Source organism: Eriocheir sinensis, chromosome 66, assembly GCF_024679095.1.
Source record: "Eriocheir sinensis breed Jianghai 21 chromosome 66, ASM2467909v1, whole genome shotgun sequence".
In the NCBI taxonomy this organism is placed as follows: Eukaryota; Metazoa; Arthropoda; class Malacostraca; order Decapoda; family Varunidae; genus Eriocheir; species Eriocheir sinensis.
This window is the reverse complement of record NC_066574.1, coordinates 8,219,557-8,235,206: the sequence shown is the minus strand read 5'-3', so window position 1 is coordinate 8,235,206 and position 15,650 is coordinate 8,219,557. Positions and strand designations below refer to the sequence as shown.

The window sequence follows — 15,650 nt, the reverse complement described above, 5'->3', positions numbered from 1 at the left end:
TTTAATAGTCTGGCCCGTCTTTCTATAGTTTTTTTTTTCTTACGGAACACTGGCCCATGAGACAACATACTCCATGGAAAGTGAAATGGAGTTAGATCAGCTATAAACTCTCCATGTCTTGGGTAAACCAAAAAACATCAAAGCTAAAAGAACGCCACTGGATATCGAATTCTTCTACGCACAGACTCGGATGGAAAATGATATGCGGGTATCTGCTGGCGTTTATTTCCCCTCAATAACATAATCAGTCACTGTGCCACCTCAGCCTCACAATGTGCAAGCAACAGAATTAGTATTGGCATCCGATATTGGCACAGATTGGCACAGTGGAAGGGGATGGGCGCGGGGAAATGAGAGGGAAAGGAGGATGTGTCGACCAACCAACAACAGCTGGGACCAACATTCCTCACTTCAAGGTAAAGAGAAAGCCCACCTTGACTGGCCACAGCATTATCAATCATGGTAGCTTGTGAGTGGACATTGTCAGGCACAGTAGTCTTAACTGTTACAATCACTTTTTTACATACAATTTGTGAAGGGTAGCCTAGTATGCACACTACACGTCACAGGATACATACAAGTAAGCATAGTAAGGTTCAGATTTCTTTTTTTTTAAGACACGTATTTGTCATAAACAATTAAACTTAACAAATCTAACCAAACTTAACCTAACCTACAATAGCTTGACAACCTAACCTGGTTAATGTTTGTTAGAGGTCTTTCAAAGATTTCATGCACAAGTCTGCCATATCCTTACATAATTTTGATGTGCTATTTAAGAAAATCACAATCATTTCCCACGCAAACCACTGGAATTACCCCTCCCTCACCCAAGAGAAACGACGGTTTACGAGAAACGTCAAACTGACTACACAGAACACACCAAAACCTTTCAGAAATAAAATTGTTTCTTTCTTGAAGATACTAACACGAAGGAAATTAATGTGGTAGGTACTTACAGGGGCGGAAGAACGTGGTGACGAGCAGGGGGACGGAGGGACGGCACGAGTCATGTTAATTGGCGGCTCCAGCACGAGCGACACCCCAGGCTGAAAGTTGAAATAGTATTGGTAAAGGTTCAGTATAACTCCGGCGCCTTAATTTTGGTCTATTTTCTTCCAAACCTTCACAAAACCCTTTGCATACATATAATACATTAGTAGAAGGTGGCGGACAAATACCGCCACCTGTTGTAGGGTGGTTAGTGATGGTAGTGAAAAGGCACATACCTACATGTTTTGGTGGCGGCGGCGGCCATTGGGAGGTAAGCAGTGTTGCCAACGATCCAAAGCTTGGTTAGCGTGGTGCCACCAAAACAAAATGTATGTATATGCCTTTTCACTACCTACCACCATCGCTAACCACCCTAAAACAGGTGGCGGTATTTCTCCGCCACTTTTTACTAATGTATTATATGTATGCAAAGGGTTTTGTGAAGGTTTGGAAGAAAATAGACCAAAATTAAGGCGCCGGAGTTATACTAAACCTTTACCATAGTATTTTAATTATTCCCGTAAAAATAGTGACCTATTGCGACTTAATTCGTCAAAAACTATGTATAAACTAATCTAACCGATCGTAACCTTCCCTAAAATATTAACCTATCCCCGCTAAAACCATATCTAACTGATTCCCGCTAAAATTGTAATCTATCGTCGTTAAGAACTTATATAAACTAACTTTGCCTAACTTAACCTACCGAGATTTAACTCTTTAACTTAGGAGGCTAAGCTACTCTCCCTATTCCCCAAAATAAGTTTTCCCTAAATGACTTAAACTTTTATTAGCATTAAATCAAAATTACAAGAACAGGAATGAGAGCAAAGAAAAATTTAAGACCACGATAAAAACAAAAGTAAAGAGAAGCGATTCATCAAGCATCAAGTCAGAAGAAGGCCATCACAAGACAAGACTACACGGAGCCTCAACACGGACATTACAGTGAGAGCCATAGCAAACATTACCTTACAACTTCCATGATGAATGATCGAGCCATAAAAAGGAAGAGGCTATTTCGTGACCCGGACCCTTGATCCCTGCACCTGAGTGACGGGGAGCTTCTTCTCAACTCTCAGGTACCGGCTTATTGAGGATCTTTATCTAAAACTACCACCACCATGTGTTCTTTTTTTTCCACCTATGTATGCCCATTGCCAAAGCATGTGTTACTAGATTTTAGATAAAGCAGAACGAAGAGGGAATGTTCGTTTTATAATCACTTGTAGCGTCTTAGAGGCTGCACGTGTAAATGGCCTAGGTTAATGGTTTTTTTTAGATTTTAGATGAATCATACGAAGAGGAACGTTCTTTATATAGTTATTTATAGGCTATAGCATACAATTAAATGTGTCTATTTAGCAAACTGGAGAGGCTACACTTGTGTCGACAACCTACATGGGCTCCCGAGTTCTGTACCCATCTCCCAGACCAGTGGTTCCCAAGGCGGTAGAAAGATCTTAAAGGGGGAGTCGGGAGGAATTAGGAGTAACCAATAACTTTTTGCTTTTAACGAAACCTGAATGGCAAAATCTGTCACAAATACTAAGGCTAAGCTAAAGAAACACGTACGCCTTATAGAATCTGATGACGACATTGAAATAAGAAATGTAAACCCGAGCATGGCTTTATTTTGTTAAGAAAGTCGGCGTGTCGGTGTGTGGGGGCCCGCCTGAGCCAAGGGGGCGCCGTCCCGGAAAAGTTTGGGAACCACTGTCCTAGACCCTTTAACCATAGTCGTCTACAGATAACTCTCTTCGCAGTGATATGAGCAAAGCAGAATACCCTGATTCCTACACCAACGCTCATTAACCACTGTAACGTCTAGATATAACATGGTAAATGAAATGTCCAAACCGAGAAAGACAGAATAACCAAACCAATATTTCAGAATTATTGACTGATTGAAAATATATAACTCACCTTTCCTTGCCCTTTGGAAATCGCAAAAAAATACACCTAAGGCCTTTTCTTCCGGGATATGCTGCAATTTCCAGCTGCAGCACAGCCCTGTGCCTGCCAGGTTGTTGACATTCATAGACTCGCGCGCCGCCCGCTGCGCCACCGTTGCAGGGGTTATTTTTTTTTTTTTATAGTAGGGACTGTACGTCGCGTGTGATTGATTGATTGATAGTTTATTGTTGCAGGTAAACAACAAGGGAGAAGGGAGGAACATGGCATCCCAACCCCCAGGCAGGACAGAGTGTGTCCCATCTCTCTTAATACTGTTTACTTTACACTTATGATTATCTTCTTTCATATTGTTTTACCGGAAGATTTGAAGGTTTGGAAAAGACATATGACAACAGAAGAGTAGTTGGTCAAGCAGGAACCGATATGTAATCCTGCCCCACAAGGTAAACTCACGTGGCAGCAGCAGGGCGGCAACAACTCCCAAAGCTGGGCAGGTCAAGGACCAACACACAGCCGCCACTCCAGTCAGATAAGCAGTGGGATGATTACTATATTTAACATGAAAGTGACATGGTGACAATAAATACCGAAAATATAGTTGTCTACGTTTATAATCATAAAGTATGGATAATAGTGGATTGAATCAAGATTGTACGTTGCAAAGAGCACTGACCACGTGTAAAGACCCAAGACTCCTAACGGCCTTAAAGCACAAGGCATCCTTTGATTTGATGCTAGAGTGTCTGTCTTCTGCCTCACGGGCCCAAGCTCAAAATCTTGAGTGGAATGTAGGGAAAAATATTTATTCAGGAATTAATCAATTTCTCATGTCCTTCAAGAAGTGGATACTCCCTGCGATATTGGTGGCAGCGGTGGGATCCATTCCTGTATTGTGCTTCCCTATATGCTTCCCCATGTAGAATAGTATATTGGATAACCCACAGCTCTCAAAAAGGGTCTTATTATGTCTTGCTATTATGAGAAATTTGATGTGAAGAGGTGTAACTTAAGAAACTATAATGAAACTAATTTAAATTAGTGATGGGAAGCACAGTAATGACCACTGCTGGGAGCACATGAGAAATTTGTCTATTTGGGAAAAATAATATTTTTCGGACAATTTGTCGGGGATTCAGGCCTTGGAGACAGGAAGCAAACACTAGCATTCAGGCAAAGAATAACCCGTGGCTTAAGGCCTGTGAAGTCTTTTATCTGTCTCAGGCCATTACATAATAAGGGTGCATCAAGAATCTCATGAAAAAAATCTAGTACAAATGTAGCAGATCAAGGAGTTGCACGAGAAACAGAAAGACTGAGACCAAGAAAAATTTGGGTGGCCTCAAACATCAAACGTAACCTCAAGTAGGCTACTTCAGCTACTGCAAAAGGTTCTCCAAAATCAAAACAGATTCGGCCCCTATAAACAGAACAGGAAGAAATAACATAGGACCCTAAGGAAACATGCCAACTCCTGACAACAGTTCAACAGTGTGCAAGTTTTACCACTGCCTAGTTTAGGATCCAAACAGTGCTCGCCATCCTGCTCGTAAAATGCAGGGAGGCTCAAGCTACCAATCCATCTTGCTTAAACGCTGCTTCCTAGACAGACAGAAAAATTGAAACAATGTTCTCATACAAGGCACCATAAGTCCAATATTCAAAAGTGGGGACAAGATTCTGCCCCAAAATTATAGATACGTTGCTCTAACATTAAAGAGATTGACATCAGCAACATGTAGTGCAACAAAAAGAAACTTGAAATGATAAATCAGACAACCAAACTGTATACAGAAAAGGTAAATGTAAAGTTGGGGGAATACATTACAGCTGTACATGGCCTCAGTGCTCATCTCCGTCGCATTGGCCACTGAGCCAGAGGTGGGTAGGAATCCATCACCTCTGGACACAGGGCAGTGTGACATCCAGGTTACCACAGTTTACCTTTGTCAGGTTTCCTTAAGTGCCCAAATATCGACCAGCCCGAAAGGGAGGATGAACAGCTGGGTGGGCTGTACACTGTCTGCCCAGGCTGGGATTTGAACCAAGGTGTGTGGATTTGCAGCTAGACATGCCCACCACTTCACCACAGAGGAATGTACAGAAGATGTAAATATCAGCCCACACACACTCATCACATGCTTGGGTGTACACCTGTGATGATTGCACCTTCCAGTATAACATCAGATAGACAGTAAAGAAAGACTGTTTGGCTGGATAGAGAATTTACCTCCAAAAAGTCCCAAATCATGCTCACTCTCTGGAGTACTTAAGTCAGCCGGTATAACCCACATTAAATGAATGTAGCCAGTCTGATATTCTCTTGATTTTATTTATCTTTCATTTTCTGAAGGGACCACACTACTGCTGCATGTTCCAGCATGGGGCAAATCAGAGCCTACATTAACTTGTCTGTCATTTCCGTGTTATGTATAATAAATCACCTCTCTTAGGTTTTTCAACTGTTCATAAGAACACTTACTCTTTTGTTAATGTCTTTTAAGTGAAAAATTCTCTTGGACCTACACCCCATTTTCCCATTTTACAACTCAGCGATGGACTCTTAGTACTCTTACCCATTTCCATCGTTTTCATTTTGTCCAGTGTTCCCTTTTCAAGGTGTCAGAGGTTTGATGACTTTTCCATCTTTAGTCAAAAGCTCCTTCCTTCACTCCCAGTTTCATCAGGTCTTCATTATTGCACTTCTTCCAAGACTGACCTTCCCAGTGGTCTCTGGCCTCCCTCAGTGATATTTACAACTCTCACCAATGGCCCATCTTCCCATCTCCTCAGTTGATCAAACCACCACAACCTTCTGGCTTTTAGTACACCACTCAGCTGACTTCACTCCTCCACGCCACTTCTTCACTCAATATTCAATCTCTCCAGTTGATACCAGTCATGGATCTCAACATTCCCTTGTCTTGTTGTTGTTTTTTTCTTTTTTCTTTACCTCAAAGGACACAGCTCAAGGGCAACAAAAAGAGTACAAAAGAAAAGCCTGCTACTTGCCGCTCCCATAAAAAATAAAAGTAAAAAGTAGCCAAAAGAGAGGTCAATTTTGGGTGGAGAGGTGTCTTGATACACTTCTTGAAAGAGGTCAAGTCATAGGCAGGAGGAAATACAGACGAAGGAATGGAGATGCTGGCTAACTCTTGCATAAGGGTTTGGACAGTATAGGGATGAGCATGAGTAGAAAGTCGTTCAGAAGAGCAGTCAGCATAAAATATCGATAGAGGCAACATGCCAGTGGAATTTAAGCCACTCTGTCCAGGAGAGCTGTGTGAGTGGAGCCCCCCCACACGAGATGCATACTCCATACAAGGGCGGACAAGGCCCCTATAAATGGAAAGCATCTGTACGGGGGAGAAGAAATGGCGGAGACAATACAGAACGCCCAACCTCGAGGAAGCCGATTTAGTGAGAGAGAAGATGTGAAGTTTCCAGTTGAGATTTTGAGCTAAGGATAGACTGAGGATATTTAGTGTTGAAGAAGGTGACAGCCGAGTGTTATCGATGAATAGGGGATAGGTGTTTGGAAGATTTTGTTGAGTTGATAGGTGGAGGAATTGGGTTTTTGAGGCACTGAAGGACACAAGGTTCCTTTTACCCCAATGGTACAATACTGAATAATGGTACTATATGAATTAATTACTATAGGAGTTACAATAAATAAATCATAGTGTACAACACTACATGCTCTGCTCTTTACCGTATGAAGAAATGGCCTGACAAAGAAATCTCTAGCAATGTAAATCAATTATAAGACTTAACAGCGACATTTTATTTCTAGAGACTATCATAAACTTACAAATAATTTGTGTCAGAAATTTATAAGCACAAGGAGACTTAGAAATTTATAAGCATAAAGAGACAAATTTATAAGCACAAGGAGACTTAATATACTATCTCTTATTCCCTCCCTTTCATTAAGTGTTCATCTTTCATATCTGTTCACTCACTCAAAAAACTTGGAATATATCATTTCACTCACCCTGTCATACAATACTTTCAATACTCCAAGCTACACTGAGAATGTTTGAACTACAGATGCATTTTTTCACATTAAATATCAGTTTCTTCCCAATTGCTAATCTCTAAGTACCCTTTAGCTCTCTACACCCTTTCTACAGAAGGAAGGGAAGAATAGCCTTCCTTTGGGGGTAATTCTTAAAGTCCTTCTTGTAAGCTCGGTGTTTGCCCAGTGCCCACACAGCCATCTGGTAGAACCCAGCAAGAGCAAAGAATCCCGCTGAAAAGAAAAATAATGTTACATATCGTGCTTAAAAAAGTCACACACCTGCCACACCTCTATACACTTGGGTCACATCTTGTGCAAGCCTGCCAGAGGCTACTTCTGCAGCACTCGACCTGGGCATGAAGTGCGAGAGGGGTCCTTTCCTTCATGCCCACTGCTGTGGTGCCAGGTTAAGTGTTGCAGGACTGGCCTTTTACTTTATTTGTGGTACAGTTAATGTGCTGCTCTGCCTACATTCTGTAAACCCAAGTTAGATTCCCAGCACTTGGTGGTGTATGTTTTCTGACAGGAGATGTCAAGGTAAATATATGGTATCATCCAGAAGGATGGTGTACACTACATAGAACAGTAAAGATAATCTTTGAGTCATAAATTGAAATTTATATATCTAACACATTGAACCAACAACCTGTGGATGACTATGTCCCTCGCTTGCTAAGCAACTGGGCACCTGCAATATACAGAAGTTATTTCTTATTTATGTATTATGATTTATTCAACCATGCCCTGCAATGATGGTTTATTTACCACTGGCAGTGCACAGTCGACAAGCAAGACCAAAACCAAGACTTGTTAGAGGAAATGTGAGATTAAGCCTCACACTACCATTGGAATACACTGTATGGATTACTAGTTTTACTTCAACTTTTTTTTATCATATGAAGTTATGAGCCACAACACCAAGACCAACACCAAAACAATAACAATGGATCCCAACATACAGTATCATACACCATTACCAAGCAACTGATTTTTTCCAGTATCGCCACTTCATCTTGATCAACATCAGGCTCTAAAGTTCTGGCTAATTTAGAAATAGTCACCAACTGTAACGTGAGCAGTGCTTACAAAGTGAGCTCCACAGACAACTGAGGGGGAAGTGTGGGTGGGCTGGGTGAGAACAGCGGTGGGGTAAGCGTAAGGTGCAGGAGCTCTGTGTAAACAAACAGCTGCTCTGTCTACAGCGATATATTAGAAATGTTGTCATAACTCTACCTATTATTGGCCTCATCGTTTAGTGGGAGTGGTCATAAGTGGCATACAATGTAACTGGAAGGACTATCTGCAGTAGCAAAAAGGTGAAGGTAGGGGTGGGAAAATATGAATAATGATTATGATCTTTTTGGCATCATGGTGTTGCCTGTGTGCATTTAACCCGGTAGCAGCGGGGATCATGTTTCTTAGTGGTCCCCCCAAGCGAGCAAAATGAGAAAAAATCACCCCTCACACAAACCATTTCATAATATATATCAAAGCATTTGTGATCTAATTATGCATCATCTATTTTTGGGGGTTTAAATCATGGCACAAATTTGGCCCATCGCTGCTACACGGTAAAGCCACAAATATGGCCCGTCGCTGCTACCGGGTTAAAGTGCTGTCACTTGTAAAATTGCTTTATCTCCATGCAGTGGGAAGAAATGAATCCATTTGACATTAATTCTTATGGGAAAATGGTTTCACATTTCAAACAGCCTTTAGAAGCGAGTTAAATTTGAGAACCGAGGTTCCATTGTATTGACACAACAGTGCAAATTTTACTGCTTCGATTATTTAAGAAGCCTCACCCGGAAGGCACTGGGTGAGGGTGGTGAAGGCCATCCAGGAGCCAAACTCGTAGGTGTAGTTAGGGCAGGACACAGCATTGAACAGAAGTGTCATTGGATTGCCATCAGGGTAGGGGATCTTCCTTTCCTTGGAGCCAGGAGGTCGAAGATTTCTCAGTGCCAAGTGGATGCTCAGGTTTCCAAATTCACAGAACTGATTTGAAAAAGAAAGTGTTTTAGTTGTTGTGGGAAAACATTATGTTTACCAGATCAACACAGACTAAAGAATATGCACAAAAAAAGGAGACACTACAAGGCAGATATTGGGAAAATGTTGCAAACCTTTGCATTCAGTAAAATTGGTTGGCATATCCTCTTTTGATAAAATAATAAATATAAAGCTCAGCAGTAAGTAGCAGACATACTTACCAAGAAGACAGCCAGGGACACATACATCTGTGTGATTGATGGAGGAGTGAACAATGGGTGGTTGATATGGTAAGCCACATAAGCAGTGAAGCCCCAGTAGTAGGAGCAGTTCTTGAAGAGATTGAACAGTGGCATGGTGCTGTGGGAAAACCGGTGAACAAACTGCGTCTCAAAGAGGCGTTTGGCATAATGGAAACTCCAGCAACCTGCAGCAACACTGTAAAAAAGTTTGTGCCATCAGTAATGAGGACCAATGAGAAGAAAGAAAAATCAATAGACATATACAGTAAGTTACACAGCAACAATACTTTCACTTACTGAGCACAGAGAGACATGGGGACAGCATCTCCGGCTCTGTCACCGTAGAAGATCCACGGCCGCTGGTACACCCACAGGTACAGGGCAAGAGGACCAGCATACTCGGCAAAAAATACAGTTGACCAACCAATCTGTGGCCCAAGATCCTTCACAAAGAGTTTGTCCTCTTTTGACATGATGCCCAGCTGCTGGAGTGTGTCAGTTTCCTTCAAGCCTGCAGACATACCGGTATTAGACTAACAGCTTAGTATTCTCCAAAATGACTCATCCCACCCACTGAAATACCTACAATTACTAATAAAAATATTAAATGAAAGTTCAGTTTAAAAGTTTGTGGAGAATAAGTACCAGGGGAATCTAGTCCTTCATTTCTACTCTCTGGAAACTGTCATTTTTTCCCCTTCATCTTTGCTCCTTAGCCATTCATTTAAATTCAAACTAAGCTATTTGTTGACATTCCACTCTCCCCTCCCCCACTGCATCAACTAGGTAACCCTCCCAACAACCAGCCTATCTTGCCTCCCTCTATGCCAGTGGCTACCAAGAGCTGCCAAGACTCACACTGCTGTTCCAAAAAGGAAAAGTCTAAAAGTAGAAATGAAATAACTAACATATACAAGGGATAAAGCAAATCTAAATTACAAGCAGGATAAAATTCAAAGTATAAATATCTTAAAAATTCCATACAGTTGCTATTTATGGTTTAATTTTACTAAGGAGAACTGGGCTCACAGCAGATATTGAATCCTAAACCAACCTCATCAATCATAACATTGCCGATTTCCAAAGTGAAATAGTTTGTGCCAACAATACAAACAATACATGAAGAAGGTGGTAGTAGATACTATATGAAAGATTGTATTAAAACTGACCCAAAGGGCAACTGTGGCCTACCTTTCCCCTTCTGCTCCATCCTGACCTCCTGACGCTCAGGGCGCAGGGAGGTCTTCTGGCTGTTAAGGCTCTGCTTCACATCCAAAATGGTGCTGGAGCCCTTCAGCTGTGAATCAAAAGAAAGTTTACTGTAAGGCCTTTCATTAACCCTTCACTGTCCTCACCTGTGATACTGAATTACTGCATATCCATAAATTTGGGAGCATACACTTCTAACTGTAAGCAGCCACAGTACTCATCTGTGTAGCAATGGCCCTTGAGCCTGTGGTGGATGGGCACCCATTCACCTGGGACACAGGGCCAGTGCAACATCTGGGTTGCTACAGTTAACCTTCCCCAGATTTCCCAAGGTACCCATTTATCGACCATCCCAAAAGGAAGGATTAACAGCTGGGTGGGCCACGTACCAACTGCCCACGCCAGGATTCAAACCCAACAATTTGAACATGGTTTAAGCACATGGAAAGTTATATCTATATTGTATCAAATGTGGCAAATAATTCAGTAATATTGAGTAAAAAGCAATATTAGATTTATATTACACAACTGATTTTCTCTTGAAATTCTTAGCGATAATATCAATTTGCGTAAGTTATCGATGTGTGTAGTTATTATACATCTAATGTTTACATAACTAAAACAGAAATAGGTGAAATCATTAACAATATAGTACATCAACAGACTTGAGTAAATTTGATAAGTAACAAGACAACATCACTTGAGGAAGAGATTTGACTATGATTTACCAGGTCAAATCTCTACCTTAAGATGTGATGCTGTGTATGGATTATGCTCCTAGAAATGGGGATGGCAAGTCAGCATTGTGTGATTTAACCTTGATCTTTCTCCTGATTGTATGAGATAAGGAGAACCCTAGCCATGCGTAGCAACTCACTCACCCCCTTCAGGGTCGTGACAAACTTGCCACTCTTGGCATTGTAGATGTCCAGCTTGTCAATCTGAAATAAGATAAAACTTGTTAAAAACTTTACATTCCTTAAACATCAAAAGGATGGCACAGATATATAGAGGATATTTTTCATAAAATTACTATTTCCTCTTGAATTGAAGGGTGTTACAACTGTTTTATAACACTCTACATCTAGGCCTACTTATTACAATTTAACGCAATACATTCAGATAAGATAAAGTAGAGATGCAGAGTTGGGCATCCCTTCCAGGCTAAACCATCCCATTCTGCCCACCTCCCTTAAGGCACACCCTACCTCAATGTCTTCTACTAATATGGTTGAATATATATATATATATATATATATATATATATATATATATATATATATATATATATATATATATATATATATATATATATATATATATATATATATATATATATATATGTGTGTGTGTGTGTGTGTGTATTTTACCTAGTTGTGACATACGGGAAAAGAGCTACGCTGTGTGTGTGTGTGTGTGTGTGTGTGTGTGTGTGTGTGTAAAGTAGTAATTTGATGAAAAAAAAAACAGGATAACATCCTCTCCCTCAAGCAAGCTTTTCTTTGGCTTTCTCACCATCCTGCTTCCAAGTGACCTAGAAAAGTCCTCCACTCTCTCCCTCACATCTTGTCAACAAAAAACAAGGCAGCCTGACAACTGTTTTTTTTTTACATTGATTGGAGCAGCTTTCCTACCTAATCTTCACTACATATTTTGCAACTAAAGATTTCCATTTGCTTCCCTTTATTTTTTTTGTCTAGTACTTGTTTGTCATCGAATCTCTCTACAGGTTACATCTAATGATCTACCTTATGTAACCTGATGAATAGGTCTACCTAATCTACTTCATATATCACATTGTTTTTCCTTGACAGTACTGGTCAGGGTTCATCAAGAAAGCTGACTCATGCCATACATCAGCAGGATAGATGAGGAGGAACCTGCTCATTAGCCTATTAGTTATACAGACCATTTTTTCTCACTTTTTCAAACAATAGTGTGGATCAAATAGCTCTCACATGGCTTCAATCTACATTTTTTATGGAAGAAGCATGACCTGAACAAGTTTTCTTTTTTTTACAGCAAAGGAGGCAGTCAGGGATGAAAGTTAAATATGAAAAAAACTGTAAAACCACTGCTCCTAAAGAGAAAAAATATTTTATATGTGTGTATGTGTGTGTGTTAGTACAAAATATTTATTCTTCATCAAATGAGGAACCTTCCCAACAGAGGATGTCCGGCCCAATGAGACAGCTCACCCCATAAAAAAACATGATGACTGGAAGAAAACTGTCCTCCAAGGCCAACCAACAAAAAATGTCCCCAAAAGCTACAAATTTTATGATTCTTTTCCTCACTGCTTGAGCAAAAACTACTTGTGCTCTCTCTCTCTCTCTCTCTCTCTCTCTCTCTCTCTCTCTCTCTCTCTCTCTCTCTCTATATATATATATATATATATATCTATATATTTATATATATATATATATATATATATATATATATATATATATATTATGAAACACAGTAATCTCATGTGCTAATCAGTTAACCCCACAGAGTAATCTGCAACTCACCATTATGCCAAACATCCACAACTTTCCTTCCCTGCTATTTGCTTACTCATTTACTTGATGGTATTTATTTTCATACCTATGTTTAGTACATTAAACTAAGTTTAAGATACAGAACAATGGCAGTGCAGCATTTGCTGATGTGAGTAGCTAACCTCCCTTTGAAACTTTTGATTACTGGTATATTTTCCATTTACCACATGACAGCTAAGTTTGTTCTATTCATTAACTAAATTTGAGGTCAAATCACCTTACTATCTTTAGGTAGAGAACTAGAAGTAATTTTGGTATGAAATAATGAGCTAGGTAAGTAAGAAACAAAACTGTTGAGAAAAAAAGAGAGTTGGAAGAATGTGAGTAAAAAGGAAAAGGAAAAAAAATAGAGAAATTGGTATTGTTGCAACTTGTAACAAAAAGTACAGGCCAAAGTATAAAAAGGTGATGGAAAGCCAAGAAAAAATAGAAGAGAGAGAGAGAGAGAGAGAGAGAGAGAGAGAGAGAGATGCAAACTTAGTGAAGTCTTAGGGTACAGAGGAGGGTATATACTATGCTAAAGAATGAAGGGGATATGTAAAACTAAGGATGGAATCTAGCAGCTACGCAAGGATGTAATAAACCAGGTAAGGCTTAGGAAAAAATAATGGTACAAAAAATACAGTTCTAATGACAGACACCTGATCAACGCTTATGTCTTTTAATAATAAGATTAGTTACAAGGAGCATTAAGGTACCCACTACCCACTAAATCATAATTCTACATTTTTCTAAGTAATTATCTAAACTTCACAAATCACTCATCATAATCTTAATAGCTACACCTGGTAATGTAGTAATGATTCTACAGTCAATGATGGCTATAGCATTCTCTGTAGGTCATAAATAAATTGGTTCTGATCTAAATGAAGTAACAAATATGACACCTACTTGATAAAACATGGCAACTTAATTAAGCTGTCATTACATAAACCCCTTTTTACTTTAAGCATGTACAAGGTAAAGATGTGGACTGAAAACCTCACTGCCTCTGCTAAATAACTCATGTATAATATATAAATCTAGAAAAGAATCCGTTCATGCTATTTCCCATCTTTTTCCGTGTTGTCCATTCAGTTCTCATCTTGCCCTCGCTCTATGGGGTTACAATGTGCAGTAAATGTCACTTAAAGACCGGCATTTCAGCTGAAGAACACAGGGACAGGATATGGAAAAATGTGAAGGCGACTGAGGTAATTTGTCATATTCCAATAAACACAATATATATGACTTTTAGCACTCCTACAGAAGCACCGAAGCTAAATGAAGGACTAAATATTGCTGAAGGATCCTAGTTTCAGGTGAAGGATACTAGGGCTTACTGCTGAGGACGGGGAGTGTAGGATATCGAAAAATGTGAAGCCGAGTGAAGTGACTTGGCATATCCCACTCACCACAAGACATACGATTTTTAGCACTCCTACAGAAGCACCGAAGCTAAATGAAGGACTAAATATTGCTGAAGGATCCTAGTTTCAGGTGAAGGATACTAGGGCTTACTGCTGAGGACGGGGATTGCAGGATATGGGAAAATGTGAAGGCGAGTGGAGTAGTTTGACACATCCCACTCAACATAACACACGATTTTTAGCACTCCTACTGAAGCAACAAATCTAAAACATGGACTAAATATTGCTGAAGGATCCTAGTTTAAACTGAAGGATACTGGGGCTTGCTGCAGAGGACGGGGAGTGTAGGATATTGAAAAATGTGAAGCCGAGTGGAGTAGTTTGACACATCCCACTCAACACAACACACGATTTTTAGCACTCCTACTGAAGCAACAAATCTAAAACATGGACTAAATATTGCTGAAGGATCCTAGTTTCAGGTGAAGGATACTAGGGCTTACTGCTGAGGACGGGGAGTGTAGGATATTGAAAAATGTGAAGCCGAGTGGAGTAGTTTGACACATCCCACTCAACATAACACACGATTTTTAGCACTCCTACTGAAGCAACAAATCTAAAACATGGACTAAATATTGCTGAAGGATCCTAGTTTCAGCTGAAGGATACTGGGGCTTGCTGCAGAGGACGGGGAGTGTAGGATATGGAAAAATGTGAAGGAGTCTCCCGCCCCACCCACCTCCATGCTGCCCGGTTGAGAGTTCGCTTCCAACTACTGCAGACGACGCGGCGACAGGTTTTGGGAGAAAGCTGCGCTGTTCCACATACCTCCTTCCTCCTCACCCCTGCTGAAAAAAAGAGAGAGACAACTATGCTTTCCAACGATTTGACCCTCATCATTACCTCCTTTCAGTATTAGGTAGAAGCATATGAGTTAAAAGGAGTAATGGGGTTTATACAGCTGTCATCAAACTCATTATAAACCCTAGCTCCTTCTTCCTCACCTCTGCTGACAACTATGCTTTCCAACGATTTGACCCTCATCATTACCTCCTTTCAGTATTAGGTAGAAGCATAGGAGTTAAAAGGAGTAATGGGGTTTATACAGCTGTCATCAAACTCATTATAAACCCTTGCTTCTTCTTCCTCACCTCTGCTGACAACTATGCTTTCCAACGATTTGACCCTCATCATTACCTCCTTTCAATATTAGGTAGCGGGATAGGAGTTAAAAGGAGTAATTAGGAGTTTTGAAAGGAGTATATTAGGGGGTTACAGCTGTCATTAACCACTTATATAACCTCCTTCCTCCTCACCTCTGCTGGAAAAAAAGAGAGACATCTATGCTTTCCACCGATTTGACCCTCATCATTACCTCCTTTCAATA

At 40.3% G+C, this 15,650-nt stretch overlaps 1 protein-coding gene across 1 annotated transcript; it reads right to left on the bottom strand.

The window, feature by feature from the left end:
- Positions 1-6,676: 6,676 nt before the first annotated feature.
- On the bottom strand, positions 6,677-15,106 carry LOC126987836 (probable very-long-chain enoyl-CoA reductase art-1). The gene is made up of 7 exons (XM_050845231.1): positions 15,003-15,106; positions 11,253-11,312; positions 10,354-10,459; positions 9,460-9,673; positions 9,142-9,358; positions 8,734-8,926; positions 6,677-7,159 (listed from the first exon to the last, which is right to left on the bottom strand). Exons 1-7 carry the CDS (start codon positions 15,006-15,008, stop codon positions 7,035-7,037), a joined length of 921 nt encoding a protein of 306 aa, XP_050701188.1. The 5' UTR covers positions 15,009-15,106; the 3' UTR covers positions 6,677-7,034.
- Between the last annotated feature and the right edge of the window lie 544 nt (positions 15,107-15,650).

What these genes read in the sequence shown, in the direction of transcription:
- LOC126987836 (XM_050845231.1), bottom strand. An exon ending in CCCATGTCTCTCTGTGCTCA is followed by an intron (nt 9,359 to 9,459) that starts GTAAGTGAAAGT and finishes ACTTTTTTACAG; the next exon opens with TGTTGCTGCAGGTTGCTGGA. An exon ending in CCTCACCCAGTGCCTTCCGG is followed by an intron (nt 7,160 to 8,733) that starts GTGAGGCTTCTT and finishes TTTTCTTTTCAG; the next exon opens with CGGGATTCTTTGCTCTTGCT.